This window comes from Oryctolagus cuniculus, chromosome 1, assembly GCF_051225735.1.
Source record: "Oryctolagus cuniculus isolate XC-2025 breed Fujian yellow rabbit chromosome 1, ASM5122573v1, whole genome shotgun sequence".
Classification (NCBI taxonomy): Eukaryota; Metazoa; Chordata; class Mammalia; order Lagomorpha; family Leporidae; genus Oryctolagus; species Oryctolagus cuniculus.
Genome location: NC_142867.1, coordinates 216142247 through 216156496, shown reverse-complemented (window position 1 = coordinate 216156496; position 14250 = coordinate 216142247). Strand labels below are relative to the sequence as shown.

Sequence of the window (14250 nt, the reverse complement as noted above, 5' to 3'; positions counted from 1 at the left end):
ATAAAAATGAGCAGTGATTAACTCATTACCCCAGAGCATCACCAGAACCACAGAAGCCACCTGCCTATTCCTCTCCAACTCAATCCTCCTCCCCTCCCCAACTTTACAAAGTAAAAAGTACCTTAAATATTATTATTCATTCCCTTTATTATTTCTGATACCTATAAACCAGCAGTCCATAGCCCACAGGCCAAATCTGAGCCACTGTGTGTGTGGATAACCCTAGAGCTAAGAATGATTTTTACAAATGAACCCTTGTGATCAAGTTTGATGACAGGGAATATCAATTTTGAACTCTAATTAACCAAAACATTATCTCCCTACTATTGATTGAACTGTGTCTCCCAAAAAGATAGGTTGAAATCTTCACTTCCAGTACCTCAGAATGTGATCCCATTTGGAAATAAGATTGCTGCATAGAGAACTAGTGAAGATAACATCATGTTAGACTAGGGCAGGCCCTTAATCCAGTATGACTGGTGCCCTTATAAGTGAGAAGACCCACGTGAACACAGCCACAGAGAGAACAGGACTGTGTGGCAGACGCAGGGACCACAGAGATGTAACTGCAAGCCCAGGAGTGCCCAGCATTGCTGCAGCCCCCAGAAGCAAGGAAGAAGAAATGACGGGTTCTGCCCAGAATTTCAGAAGGAGCACAGCCCCCCTGACACATTGATTTTGTATTTCTAGCTTCCAGAACTGTAAGAGAATAAACATGAGTTTTAAGCAACCCAGCTGGACAGGCTTTATTTCAAAAGACCTAGGAAAAGACTACACCACCACCTGCAGCCCTGAAAAACAGAATTCCATTCTTCTCACTTATAGACTTCTATTACAAAAAAATAAGTTGTATTCAATTATTTAAATTTCAATTAAAAATACTGTGGAGGGGCTGGCGCTGTGGCATAGTGGGTAAAGCCACTGCCTGCAGTGCTGGCATCCCATATGGGAGCTGTTCAAGTCACAGCTGCTCCACCTCCGATCCAACTCTCTGCCATGGCCTGGGAAAGCAGAAGACGGCCCAAGTCCTCAGGCACCTGTATCCACATGGGAGACCAGAAGAAACTCCTGGCTCCTAGCTTCCCATCAGCATAGCTACAGCCATTGGCAGCCATCTGAGGAATGAACCAGCAGATGGAAGACCTCTCTCTCTGCACCTCTCCTTCTCTCTGTGTAACTCTGCCTTTCAAATAAATAAAATCTTTTAAAAAAATATTGTGGAAGCTAGTTTTTTCCCTCCAATTTTGCCTCAGCCCATAAAACCTGAAGTATTCACTATCTAGCCCTTTATAGAAAAATTCTGCCTAACCAGGATCTAAACAATACACTGTGTAGGCTGAGCCTAATATTTAACTCGATCATAGATTCACAGGGTATACATTATTCTTTTTTTTTTTTTTTTTTTTTTTTGACAGGCAGAGTGGACAGTGAGAGAGAGAGACAGAGAGAGAAAGGTCTTCCTTTTGCGTTGGTTCACCCTCCAATGGCCGCCACTGCAGCCAGCGCACCGCGCTGATCCTGGCAGGAGCCAGGAGCCAGGTGCTTTTCCTGGTCTCCCATGGGGTGCAGGGCCCAAGCACCTGGGCCATCCTCCACTGCACTCCCTGGCCATAGCAGAGAGCTGGCCTGGAAGAGGGGCAACCGGGACAGAATCCGGCGCCCCAACCGGGACTAGAACCCGGTGTGCCGGCGCCGCAAGGTGGAGGATTAGCCTATTGAGCCACGGCGCCGGCTCAGGGTATACATTATTCTGTGATGTGCTGTCTTCATGTGTTTGGAGATTTACCCACATTGGTACAAGAATGACCATACCCTGGAGCCGGCATTGTGGCACTGGCATCCCATATAGATGCTAGTTGGAGTCCCAGCTGCTCCACTTTTTTTTTTTTAATTTATTTTATTTATTTGAAAGAGCTACAGAGAGAGATAGAGCCAGAGAGAAGAGAGAAGAGAGGAGAGAGAGAGAGAGAGATCTTCCATTCCGCCAGTTCATTCTCCAAATGACCACAGGCCAGAGCTGAGCCAATCCAATGCCAGAAGCCAGGAGCTTCTCCCACATGAGTGCCAGGCCCCAAGGACTTTGGCCATCTTCCACCACTTTCCCAAGCCACAGCAGAGAGCTGGACCAGAAGAGGAACAGCCAGGACTCAAACCGGTGCCCATATGGGATGCCAGCACCGCAGGCCAGGGCTTTAACTGGCTGCACCACAGCACTGACCCCCTGCTCCACTTCTGATCCAGCTCCCTCCTAACCTGCCTAGGAAATCAGCGGAAGTGATTTGGGTCCCTACACCCACATGGGAAACCCGAAAGAAGCTCCTGACTTCCATAAGGCCCAGTCGCGGCCACTGTGGCCATCATGGGAGTGAACCAGCAGATGGAAGATATATCTCTCTCTTTCTCTCCCTCTCCCTCTCTTTCCCCCTCTCCCTTTCTCTCTCTGTAGCTGTGCCTTTCAAATAAATAAAAATAAATCTTAAGGGGCCAGTGCTGTGGCTTAGTGGGTAAAGCCGCTGCCTGCAGTGCCATTATCCCATATGGGTGCTGGTTCAGATCCTGGCTGCTTTACTTCCAATCCAGCTCTCTGCTACGGCCTTGGAAAGCAGTAGAAGATGGCTCAAGGCCTTGGGTTCCTGCACACATGTGGGAGACCCGGAAGAAGCTCTTGGCTCCTGGCTTCAGATCAGCCCTGCTCAGGCCATTGTGACCATTTGGGGTGTGAACCAGCAGATGTAAGACCTCTCTCTCTCTCTGTGCCTCTCTATAACTCTGCCTTTCAAATAAATAAATAAATCTTTAAAAATAAATTTAAAAATCTTAAATAAACAGGGGCCAGTGCTGTGGTACAATAGGTGAAGCCTCCACTTGTGGTACCGGCATCCCATATGGGCACCACTTTTTAATCCCGGCTGCTCCACTTCCAATCCAGCTCCCAGCTAATGTGCCTGGAAAAGCAGCAGAAGACGGCCAAGTGCTTGGACCCCTGCAGCCACATGGGAGACCCAGAAGAAGCACCTGATTTTGGATCGGCCCAGCTCCAGCTGTTACAGCCATTTGGGGAATGAATCAGTGGATGGAAGATCTCTTTGTCTCTCCCTCTGTAACGCTTCCTCTCAAATAAATAAAGTCTTTTAAAAAATAAACAAACAAATAAAAGAACGACTATATCCTAAACTGTACACACCTCTGTTTATGGACTTTTGGGGTGTTTTCCAGGTCTTTTAGTTGTTTTCTATTATGATTAATGCTTCTATAAATATTCTTTTTTATTATTATTAGACAGGCAAAGTTAGACAGTGAGAGAGGGAGAGAGACAGAGAGAAAGGTCTTCCTTCTGTTGGTTCACTCCCCAGATGGCTGCTAAGGCCGCTGCAATGCACCAATCCGAAGCCAGGAGCCAGGTGCTTCCTTCCGGTCTCCCATGAGGGTGCAGGGGCCCAAGCACTTGGGCCATCCTCCACTGCCTTTCCAGGCCACAGCAGAGAGCTGGACTGGAAGAGGGGCAGCCAGGACTAGAACCCAGCGCCCATATGAGATGCTGGCGCCACAGGCAGAGGATTAACCAAGTGAGCCATGGCACCGGCACCTAAATATTCTTGTATTATCTCTTCTACTCACATATGTAAAAGTTCCTCTAAGGTATATACCACAGTGAAACTACTAGCTTACAGGGGGCAGGTGCTGTGGCGCAGTGGGTTAACGCCCTGGCCTGAAGCACTGGCATCCCATATGGGCGTCAGTTCAAGTCTCAGCTGCTCCTCTTCTGATCCAGCTCTCTGCTATGGCCTGGGATAGCGGTATAGTATGGCCCGAGTCCTTGGGCCCCTGCATCCAAGTGGGAGACCCAGCAAAAGCTCCTAGCTCCTGGCTTCGGATTGGCGCAGCTCCGGCCCGTTGCGGCCATCTGGGGAGTGAACCAGCGGATGGAGGACTTCTCTCTCTGTCTCTACCTCTCTGTGTAACTCTTTCAAATAAATAAAATGAAAGAAAGAAAGAAACTACTGGCTTACAGAGCATTGTTGTGGAACAGAGTCAATCACAAATTCTTTGATATTCCTTCCATCAAAGGAAGTATATTCTCCCATTCTCTTGGTTATGGGTTAGCCTTACAACATTTTTTGACCAGCAGAATGTGAAAGGTGACTTTCTGAGATTTCCAAGGGATAAGATGATTAGCATCTCTTCTCTCTCTCTCTCAAGCTAGATGTCATGCTGTAAAGAAGTAAATAGATCACCAAATGATGTGAGGTCACATAGAGAGCAACTCTGGAGGCTGAGAGACTGTTTAGATGTTTCAGCTCCACCCAAGCTTCCAATTAAATGTAGCCCCAAGAATGGCCTCAACTTCTACTATACACAGCAGAAGAACCCAGTCAACCAGCGCTGTCATGTAGTGGGTAAAGCCACTGCCTGCAGTGCTGGCATCCCATATAGGTGCCAGCTTGAGTCACGGTTGCTCCACTTCCAATCCAACTCTCTGTTTTGGCCTGGGAAAGCAGTAGAAGATGGCCCAAGTCCTTGGGACCCTGCACCTGCGTGGGAGACCCAGGAGAAGCTCCTGGCTCCTGACTTCGGATCAGTCCAGCTCCAGCCATTGCAATAATCAACTGGGGAGTGAACCAGCGGATGGAAGACCTCTCTCTGGCTCTACCTCTTTCAAAAAAAAAAAAAAACCACAGCCAAGAGCCAAGAGAGTTTCTTCTGGTCTCCCACGTGGGTGGCAAGAGCCATCTTCTGTTGCTTTTTGAAGGATATTATTATTATTAGGGAGCTGGATCAGAAGTGGAGCAGCCATGACTCCAACCAGGGCCCATATGGGATGCCAGTGCTACATCAGCAGCTTAACCCGCTACGCCATAGTGCTGGCCCCCAGCTTCTTGTTACTGTACCTTGGAAGGCAGCAGATAATGGCATACTTTCTTCAATCCATGACACCCACGGGGGAGACCTGGATGGATTTCCTGGTTCCCGGCTTAACCTGGCCCTGTCCTGGCTGTTGTTGGCATTTAGGGAGTGAACAGTTGATGGAAAATCTCTACCTGACTTTCGTTCTGTCTGTGTCACTCTGCCTTTCAAATAAACTAATAAGTAAATCTTTTAAAATAAATAAAAATAGCTGGCGCCGCGGCTCACTAGGCTAATCCTCCGCCTTGCGGTGCCGGCACACCGGGTTCTAGTCCCGGTCGGGGTGCCGGATTCTGTCCCGGTTGCCCCTCTTCCAGGCCAGCTCTCTGATGTGGCCAGGGAATGCAGTAGAGGATGGCCCAAGTCCTTGGGCCCTGCACCCCATGGGAGACCAGGAGAAGTACCTGGCTCCTGCCATCAGATCAGCGCGGTGCGCCGGCCACAGCGCACTGGCCGCGGCGGCCATTGGAGGGTGAACCAATGGCAAAGGAAGACCTTTCTCTCTGTCTCTCTCTCTCTCACTGTACACTCTGCCTGTCAAAAAAAAAAAAAAAAAAAAAAGAAAGAATAAAAGTGAAAACAAAATAAATAAAAATAAAAATAGAATACATACCTCCAAGTCTCTTAATCTGTACCCCCTCCCTTTCCATTCTTTATGTCATTTATTTGTTGAATAATATACTGCAGGTCATTTGTCATGTCCTAGATTCAAACTCAGAATTTTGAGCTTCTCATTTTTATTGTAATATACAATACTTTTTTTAAAAGATTTATTTATTTATTTATTTAAAAGGCAGAGTTACAGAGAGGCAGAGGCAGAGAGAGAGGTGTTCAATCTGCTGGTTCACTACCCAGATGGTCTCAATGGCCAGAGCTGGGCCAATCCAAAGCCAGGAGCCAGGAGCTTCATCCAGGTGTCCCACACAGGTGCAGAGCACCAAGCACTTGGGCCATTTTCTACTGCTTTCCCAGGCCATAACAGAGAGCTAGATCAGAAGTGGAGCAGCTGGGACTCGAAACAGCGCCCATGTGGAATGCCACCGCTGCAGACAATGGCTTTACCAGTTATGCCACAGCACTGGCCCTGAATGATACTTCTTGAAGATTTTATTCATATGTAGAGAGAGACAGACAGACAGAGACCTCTCATTCACCAGTTCACTCCCTGAATGTCTGCAAAAGCTGGAGCTGGGCGAGGCTGAAGACAGAAAGGAGGAATTCAATGCAGGTCTCCCACAGGGGTTGCAGAGACCCGAGCACCTGAGCCATCACCTGCTATCTCCCAAGCTATGCATCAGCAAGAAGCTGGAATCAGAAGCAGAGCCAGAATGTGAACCCCGGCACTGATGTGAATGTGGGCATCCTAAGCAGCATCTTAACAATGGCACCAAACACCTCCCTCAGCATCATTTTTTTTAGGAGGTTACAGGTGTTTACTTTAAAAACACGCACACGAAAGACACTTGTAAGAGGGAGTGGGAATTCCCTGCATACTAGGGAACTGGGCTTCAATGAGTGGGCTCACATCTGAGTGTCTGAGTCAGGCGGGCTGGGGCAGAGGTGGGGAGAGGAGCCAGGCAAAGCCACCCAAAGCCCTTCCCAGCATTCAATTTTAGTTTTGCTGTCCCCTCATCTTTGCTGAAGGATGCTGTAACTGATATGCATGGCTGAAAATAATATAATACACACTCAAATAAATCTGGCCTTTCAACCTGAATGTAATCAGCATCATTCATCTCTGGTTTGTCCTTCTTATATTTCTTTTTTCAAAAATATGTGGCCGGCACTGCAGCTCACTAGGCTAATCCTCCACCTGTGGCGAGGGCACACTGGGTTCTAGTCCCGGTCGGAGTGCCAGATTCTGTCCCGGTTGCTCCTCTTCCTGTCCAGCTCTCTGCTGTGGCCAGGGAGTGCAGTGGAGGATGGCCCAAGTCCTTGGGCCCTGCACCCACATGGGAGACCAGCACCTGGCTCCTGGCTTCAGATTGGCACAGTGTGCCGGCCGCAGCAGCCATTGGAGGGTGAACCAACAGTAAAGGAAGACTTTTCTCTCTGTCTCTCTCTCACTGTCCACTCTGCCTGTCAAAAAAAGCAAATATATACATATAAAAAATGTACTCGTGTGTGTGTGTGTAAATTTCTCTTTTTATACAAAAGACAGTATATCTAGAAAATTAGGGCAATTTTTAAAAATTATTTATTTATTTAAGAAGCAGAGAGATGCAGAAAGAGACAGATAAACAGAGATAGCACAATTCCCTGGTTCATTCCCCAAATGCCCGCAACAGCTTAGATTAGACCAGGCCCAGGCCAAAGCCAGTAGCTGAGAACTCAATCCAGGTCTCCCACATGAGTGGAGAGACCCAACTGCTTGAGCCACTACCTAGAGCCTCCCAGAGTGTATCTACATTAGGAGGAAGCTGAGTCAGGAGTCAGCATGGAGACTCGACCCCAGGCTCCCTGACATGGATGTGGAATCTTCACAACTAGGCAAAATGTGCACTCCTCAGGTAATTTGTTAATGTACGTGCTTCATGAAAATGACCCAACTATTGCTTTAAAAATCCTCCTCCCTTTGCCCTAGTTGGACTGATTCCCAATAGGACAAAGGGCATTTTCCTCTTTACAGAGTCTCAGGCCTTGGCAGAAAGGCAAGAGTGGGCAGGACTTTCCACTAAGGAACTCCTCCGCTCCAAAGCATTACTACCACAATGGAGGTATTCACAGCACCTCCAACAAAGATTCCAAACTGCTCGAGACCACTAATATCAGACAGCTAAAACTTAATGAATGTACAATTAACCTACACTTCAATAGACTAAAATTATCTGGCATCTCAAAAAAAAAAATCAAGATAAATGTGATAAAATCTGAAATCTTTAGCAATTTTTAAAAAGAATAATTGCAAAAATAGTTAAACTATTCTAAAGTTCATTTGAAAGAATACTCAAGAATAACCCTGGAAATCATTCAAAACCCAAAAATCATTCAAATGAGGCAGGAAATGCCCTTCCAAGAATATTAAAGGTTTATAAAACTACAGTAATGAAAACAGTTTTGCATAAGGACAGTGTTGCTGCATAGTGGGTTAAGCCACAGCCTGCAACACCTGATTGCCATAAGGGCACCACTGGTTCAAATCCCAGCTGCTCCACTTCTCATCCAGCTCCCTGCTAGTGTGCCTGGAAAAAGCAGCAGAAGATGGCCCAAGTCCTTGGGTCCCTGCCACCCATGTGGGAGACCCAGAAGACACTCCTGGCTTCAGCCTGGTCTTGCTCTGGCTGTTGTGACCATCTGGGGCATGAACCAGCAGATGTAAGATCTCTTTCTTTCTCTCTCTGTAACTCCTTCTCTCTCTGTAACTCTGTCTTTAAAGAAAAAATGGGGGGGGGGGGTGTGGAGTTGAGGGGAGGAAGATCTACTTATCCTGAAAATCTGTGTATATGAAGTAAAAGCAGCAAGGCCAAGAATGGAATTTGCTACATTGTTTAAGATACATGTCTGGGTGGTATAGGAAACATGTCTATTAAAGCACAGAATAGAAACATATCAGAAAGTAACTGGAGGACTGGATTTTTAAGGATGAAGGAGGACCCGCCCCGTGGCACAGGAGAGTAAGCGTCCCCTGCAGAGCCAGCTTCCCTTATGGGCAGCGGTTCTGGGTCCCAGCTGCTCCACTTCCAATTCATCCCCCTGATCGGTGCAGCCATCTGGGGAGTGAACCAGTGGATGGAAGACCTCTGTGTCTCTCCCTCGCTCTGTAACTACGCCTCTCAAGTAAACAGATTAAAAAAAAAAAAAAAAAAAAAACTCACTTTTTATCTTACACCCTTTTGAACCCTGTAAGGAAAGGACAACACGTCACCTGGCTCAAAGTTCCCAAACTTTACACAAACAGCAAGTAGGACGGTGGCCGTGCAGAAGCTCGGTTTTGCACGATGAAAAAGTTGTGGAGACCGGTAGCACAACAATGTTGAATTACACTTAACACCACTCAGCTTAAAAACAGCTCAGATGGCGAACTTTATGATACGTATATTTTAAAGTGGAAAAGAACATTTCTTTCCCAAAAACGTACTCATATTTGAAGGCTGGTTTACTGTGTTGCTGATTTAAAGATCTCCCCTGAAGCACTCCGTTACCTTCTCATTCTAGAATCCGAGCGCTCAGAACCGCCGCAGAGCTGAGGTCACCAGCTCCGGTGACCTTTCACCCAGAACTCGCGCGGCCAGGCCGGGCCGGCCCTGGGGGCGGCGGGGGAAGCCCCTGCCGACCCTTGCCGGCGGGAGGGACTTTCACGCCGCTGCCACTCGGGAACACACAACTTCGGGTTCCTTTACACGCGCTGTTGCACTGTGTGGGGACGCAGCGTGGACCGCAGTCCGAGAGCGGCCCGCAGGGCAAGCTTTACTGACCCTTCAGCTGCCGCGACCCACTCCGCCCGGCCAAGTGTCTCCCCGAAACGCCCCCATTCCCTTACCCCGTGTTGGGCAACATGACTTTCGCCGTTCACAGGACGCGGTGGCGGCGGCGGCGGCGGCGGCGAGCTGAGAATGCAAGGTGGACCCCCTTTCGCATTTAGCCCCGCCCCTGGGACCCGCCTCCCCCGAGGCCTCGCCCGGAGGCGGGCCCGGAAATGGGCGCTCCTCAGAAGCCGGGGGTGACTGCGTGCGCCTGCGCACACAGTGGACCTCGCCGGCGCTCGGCGTTTGTTTCTGCCCCCCTCGCAGTCGGGGCCCAGGGAGCCGGCTGTCTGCGCAGGCGCCTTGAGGCGCGCCTCCGCCCCGCCCCGCCCCCGGCACGGGTCCCGACGGTGACAATCGGTCTCCCGGCGGCCTCTAGCGTACCGAGAGCGTCATTCGCTAACGTGAGCCTAGCCCGGGCTCTGGCGGTGCCCGCTTGTGTCGCTGTGTGGGTAGAGCCAGCTGCGGGCTGGGAGGATGACCGTTCGGGTAGTTCACTGTGGCCCCTGAGCCGCGAGGACTGGCTCCTCCGTGACAGGCCCTGACCCGGGGACTTGGGCCCCGACCCCCTCCCTCCGTCCGGCTGCAGGCGCTCGTTCAGAGGTCCCGCGCAGCGCACGCTTGGCCTCGACAGAAAGTGGACTTCCGGTCAGCGTCGCGTTTCCACTGTCCAGCCGCACCTGGCGCAGTTGTAGCCAGGTGGCCGAATGGCCCAGCTACCTGAGCCAGGCTCCACCCCCATCCTAATGGGATTCGCTGCTCCGGCCTCCCTGCCCGCCCTCGGGCAAAGTTTTAAAAGGGCCTGTCCTGAACACGTGCTCTCTTGTCTCCTCTCCTCCTCTCTGTCTCTGTCTCTGATAGTCTCCTTCTCTTTCTTTCCTTCGCCGCCCCTCACTCCGGTCTGTAGGGTGTTCCCCAATAAGCCCTTTTTCCCTTACTCCGGTGTCCGGTGTGTTCTGCGACGGCTAACATTAGTATATAACACGCCAGGTCCCGAGCGTCCGTAGACAGCCTGTGGGGTGCGGGCGGCCCCTGGACCACAGCTCCCCCTGCAAACGTCGCGCTGAAGAGTGCATAATAAATCCGTGTTTTTCTCTTCTCGGTCGAAAGGTCTGCAACGAAAGCCAGATTTGGAGAGGGACATTTTTCCTCCAGAAATGACTGATGGAGTGAGGGCAACTCTACGATTCCGTTCTGCTTTCGGGAGTGTACCTCGGACGTGACCCAGCGACCCTACTGAACCGAACGCAGTGGCATGCTTGAAGGGAGACGTGACAAAGTCGCGTGCGTCCGGATGCTGGGCAGATTGTCGAGGAAACGCACCAGGAGAGGGGATGGGCCGGTCCTGGCTGAGTCTGTATTACCTGCCAAGCCCCTAGGCATTCTGACTTGTGATGCGTGATGTGGTCCTTAGCGGCTACGGAGGAATTTCTTTAGTAGGTACCAGTGACGCAGGTGAGCAAGATAAAAAGGACGAGGTCTCTGTGCCTACTCAGGAGGTAGGGCGAGTAGCCAGTGAGTTCTTTAGAGCCTTGCAAATAGTAACTGATTTGGCCAGAGTGTCATAGGGGCTGTTAGATGGTAAATGCTTTCCACTCAGTCTTGGGTGCTTTTGCTGATATGTGTATAAATCTGTCAGATACAGCGAGTGAAATCTAAAATGTTCTCTCCCCTTTGAGAGCTCTGATACTCATCGTCTGTTAGATTCTTTTTGGTTGAATTGTGTACTTGTATATCCATTTGTTATAAAAAAAAGAGAACTCAGCTAAGGCAAAACAAAACAAAAAACCTCAGCTAAGTTTCTATTTTTGTGAACCTATACACCTGTACTAACACTATTTTTATACATTTAGATTGTTTTTGTAGAAGGCAAATTTATTCCTAAGTTATTAGAGGTAGTTTTACTAAGCAAGTTTAAGTTAAATCCATTTTATGTGACATATTGAGTAGTATTAAAATGTGATCTGGAGATAACCATGACCTACCCAATTGGCCTGATTAATCTAGCATTAGATTAATACCAGAGGTAGGAGGAGGGGGAGGAAGGAGAGGACCTGTGGACATAGTTAAAACTCCATTAAAAAAAAAAAAAAAGATGTATTTATTAAAGCCAGAGTTAGAGAGAGGAAGAGACAGAGAGGGAGGATCTTCCATCTACTGATTCACTCCCCAGAAGGCAACTGCCAGGGCTGGATCAGGTCAAAACCAGAAGCCAGGAGCTTCATCTAAGTCTCCCATGTAGGTGGCAGAGACCCAAGCACTTGAGCCATCTTTGGCAGCTTTTCCCAGGCCATTAGCAGGGAGTTGAATCGGAAACCAAGAAGCCAGGACTCAATCCTGCACCTATATGGGATGCTGGCATCTCAGGCAGTGGCTTAATCTGCTACACCTTAGTGCTAGCTCCCAAAGCTGCATTTAGAAGATGAATTATCTTGGCTTAGAAAGAACAATTTAGGAAGGAAGCTACTGGCTGCAGCATAAAGACTAGCTTGGGAATAAATGGAGGTACACAAGACATTTAGAAGTGTACGGCATAGTAAGATGTGAAGGAAAAAAAAAAAAAAACAAACAACCAGTAGATAACCTGAACTAAGGCGGTAGTAGTGGGAATGAAAAGAGATTCAAGAACTTTCCAAGAGCCTGTGTTGTGGCACAGTGGGATAAGCCACCACGTACAGTGCCTACATCCCGTATAAGAGCACCAGTTTGCATCTCTCCTGCTTCTCTTCCAGTCTAGCTCCCTACAAAGGCACCTAGGAAAGCAGGAAAAGATGGAGTTCTGGGCTCCTGGGTTTGGCCTAGCCCAGCTCTAGCCATTGTGACCATTTAGGGAATGAACCATTGGATGGAAAATCTGTCTCTCCTTCTCCTTCTGTTACTCTGCCTTTCAAATAAAATCTTTAAAAAGAGAAAGAAAGGGTGTTGCAATTGATTTCTCAACAATGTGACTTTCAAATAAATAAATAAATCTTTAAAAAAAATTCCCCACATCCCATTTTGGAATATATGAATTTGATTCCTGGCTCCCACTCTCAACTCTAGCTTCCTGCTAATTCATATCTTGGGAGGGAGGAATAAAAGTTGAGTTCTTCCTACGTATAACAAACATGGATTGAGCTCCTAGTTCTCAACTTCAATATGCTCTAGTCCCAGCTATAGTGAACATTTAGGGAGTAAAGTAGTGAGTAGGCACTTTGTCTCTGTGCCTTTCAAATTAATTTTTTAAAGACTTATTTATTTATTTGAAAGACAGAGAGGCAGAGAGAGAGAGCATACTTCCATCCATTGGTTCACTCCCTAAATGGCCACAACAGCCAGAGCTGGGCCAATCTGAAGCCAGGAGCTGCTTCTTCTGGGTCTCCCATATGGGTACAGGGGCCCAAGCACTTGGGTCATCCTCTACTGCTTTCCCAGGCACATTAGCAGGGAACTGGATCAGAAGTGGAGCAGCCAGGACTTGAACTGGCACCCATATGCTATGCCAGCACTGCAGATGGTGGCTTTACTCACTATACCACAGTGCCAGCCCCTCAAATAAATATTTTTAAAAATTAGCATATTTTCCAGAAATTCCATATATATATATATATATATATATATATATATATATACACACCCCAAAGAATCAAAGAAAAACTTGAACAACAATATTTGCAGGGGCCAGCACTGTGGCGTAGTGGGTAAAGCCACCACCAGTGCCAGCATCCCATATGGGCACTAGTTCAAGTCCTGGCTGCTCCACTTCTAATCTAGCTCTCTGCTATGGCCTGGAAAAGCAGTGGAAGATGGCCCAAGTTCTTAGGCCCCTGCACCCTCATAGGAGACCCAGAGGAAGCTCCTGGCTCCTGCCTCCGGATTGGCGCAGCTCTGGTCATTACAGCCATTGGGGAGTTAACCAACGAATGGAAGACCTCTCTCTCTCTCTGCCTCTCCTCCTCTCTCTGTGTAACTGACTTTCAAATAAACAAATAAATCTTAAAAAAATATATTTGTAGCACCATTATTTGCAGTAGTCAAAAGGTGGAAGCAACCCAAATGTCTGTCAATAGATGAATAAACTAAATATGATACATACAAACAATAGAATATTATTCAGCCTTACAAAGGAAGGGAATTCTGATCCATGCTATAACATGAATCAGATATTGTGTTAAATAAGACAGTTACTAAAACCACTATAATTCCACTTATATGAGGTGTAAAGAGCATACAAATTCACAGAGACAGAAAGTAGAATGAATGGTGGTGATTGCTCAGAGCTAGAGAAATTAAGTTAGATGTAAAAAAGATGTAAAAGAAGATGTAAAAAAGTTCTGGAATGGCAGGCATTTTGCCTAACAATTAAGTTGCCACTTGCAAATTCATTTCAGAAAGCCTGGGTTCAAATTCTGGCTCCACTTCTGATCCAGCTTCATGGTAAGGCACACCCTGGGAGGCACCAGCAAGTTATGGTTCAAATAGTAGTTTCCCTGCCACACATGTGAGAGAACTAGATTGAGTTCCAGGCTCGTGGCTTTAGCCTGACCCAGCCCTGGCAGTTGTGGGCATTTGAGGAGTGAACCAGCAGTTTTGGAGATCTCTGTCTTTTCTCTCTCTGTCTGCATTTCAAATAAAATGAAAATAAATAAATAAAATTTTATTTTTAAAAGATGGAAAATAACAAATGTTACTCAGGATGTGGAAATGTTGGAACCTTCATAATCACTGGGGGACTCTACAATGGTGCAGCAACTTTGGAAAACAGTTTGGCAGGTTCTCAAATTAAACATAGTTAGGAACTGGCATTGTGGTGCAGCAGTTAAGCCATACCTTGAAATGCTTGCATACTATGTCTGATTGCCTGAGTCCAAGTCCTACCTCTGCTTTCGGTTCAGCTTCCTGC

At 47.7% G+C, this 14250-nt stretch overlaps 1 protein-coding gene and 1 long non-coding RNA gene across 4 annotated transcripts in view; one reads left to right on the top strand and one right to left on the bottom strand.

Annotated features, from left to right (window-relative positions):
* The window catches only part of HSDL2 (hydroxysteroid dehydrogenase like 2), an 83856-nt gene extending 74359 nt beyond the window's left edge, over nt 1–9497 (bottom strand). For all 3 annotated transcript variants that reach the window (XM_008249545.5, XM_089301649.1, XM_089301650.1), the window contains exon 1: nt 9386–9497. In XM_008249545.5, coding sequence (XP_008247767.1) covers nt 9386–9402 — 17 coding nt within the window. In that variant the 5' untranslated portion in view covers nt 9403–9497. The remainder of the gene's footprint in view (nt 1–9385) is intronic.
* Nucleotides 9498–9634: 137 nt separating this feature from the next.
* On the top strand, nt 9635–11342 carry LOC149128862 (uncharacterized). Its single transcript, XR_016211450.1, has 2 exons — nt 9635–9772; nt 10479–11342. It is a non-coding gene; the product is annotated as an uncharacterized LOC149128862 (long non-coding RNA).
* Nucleotides 11343–14250: the final 2908 nt, after the last annotated feature.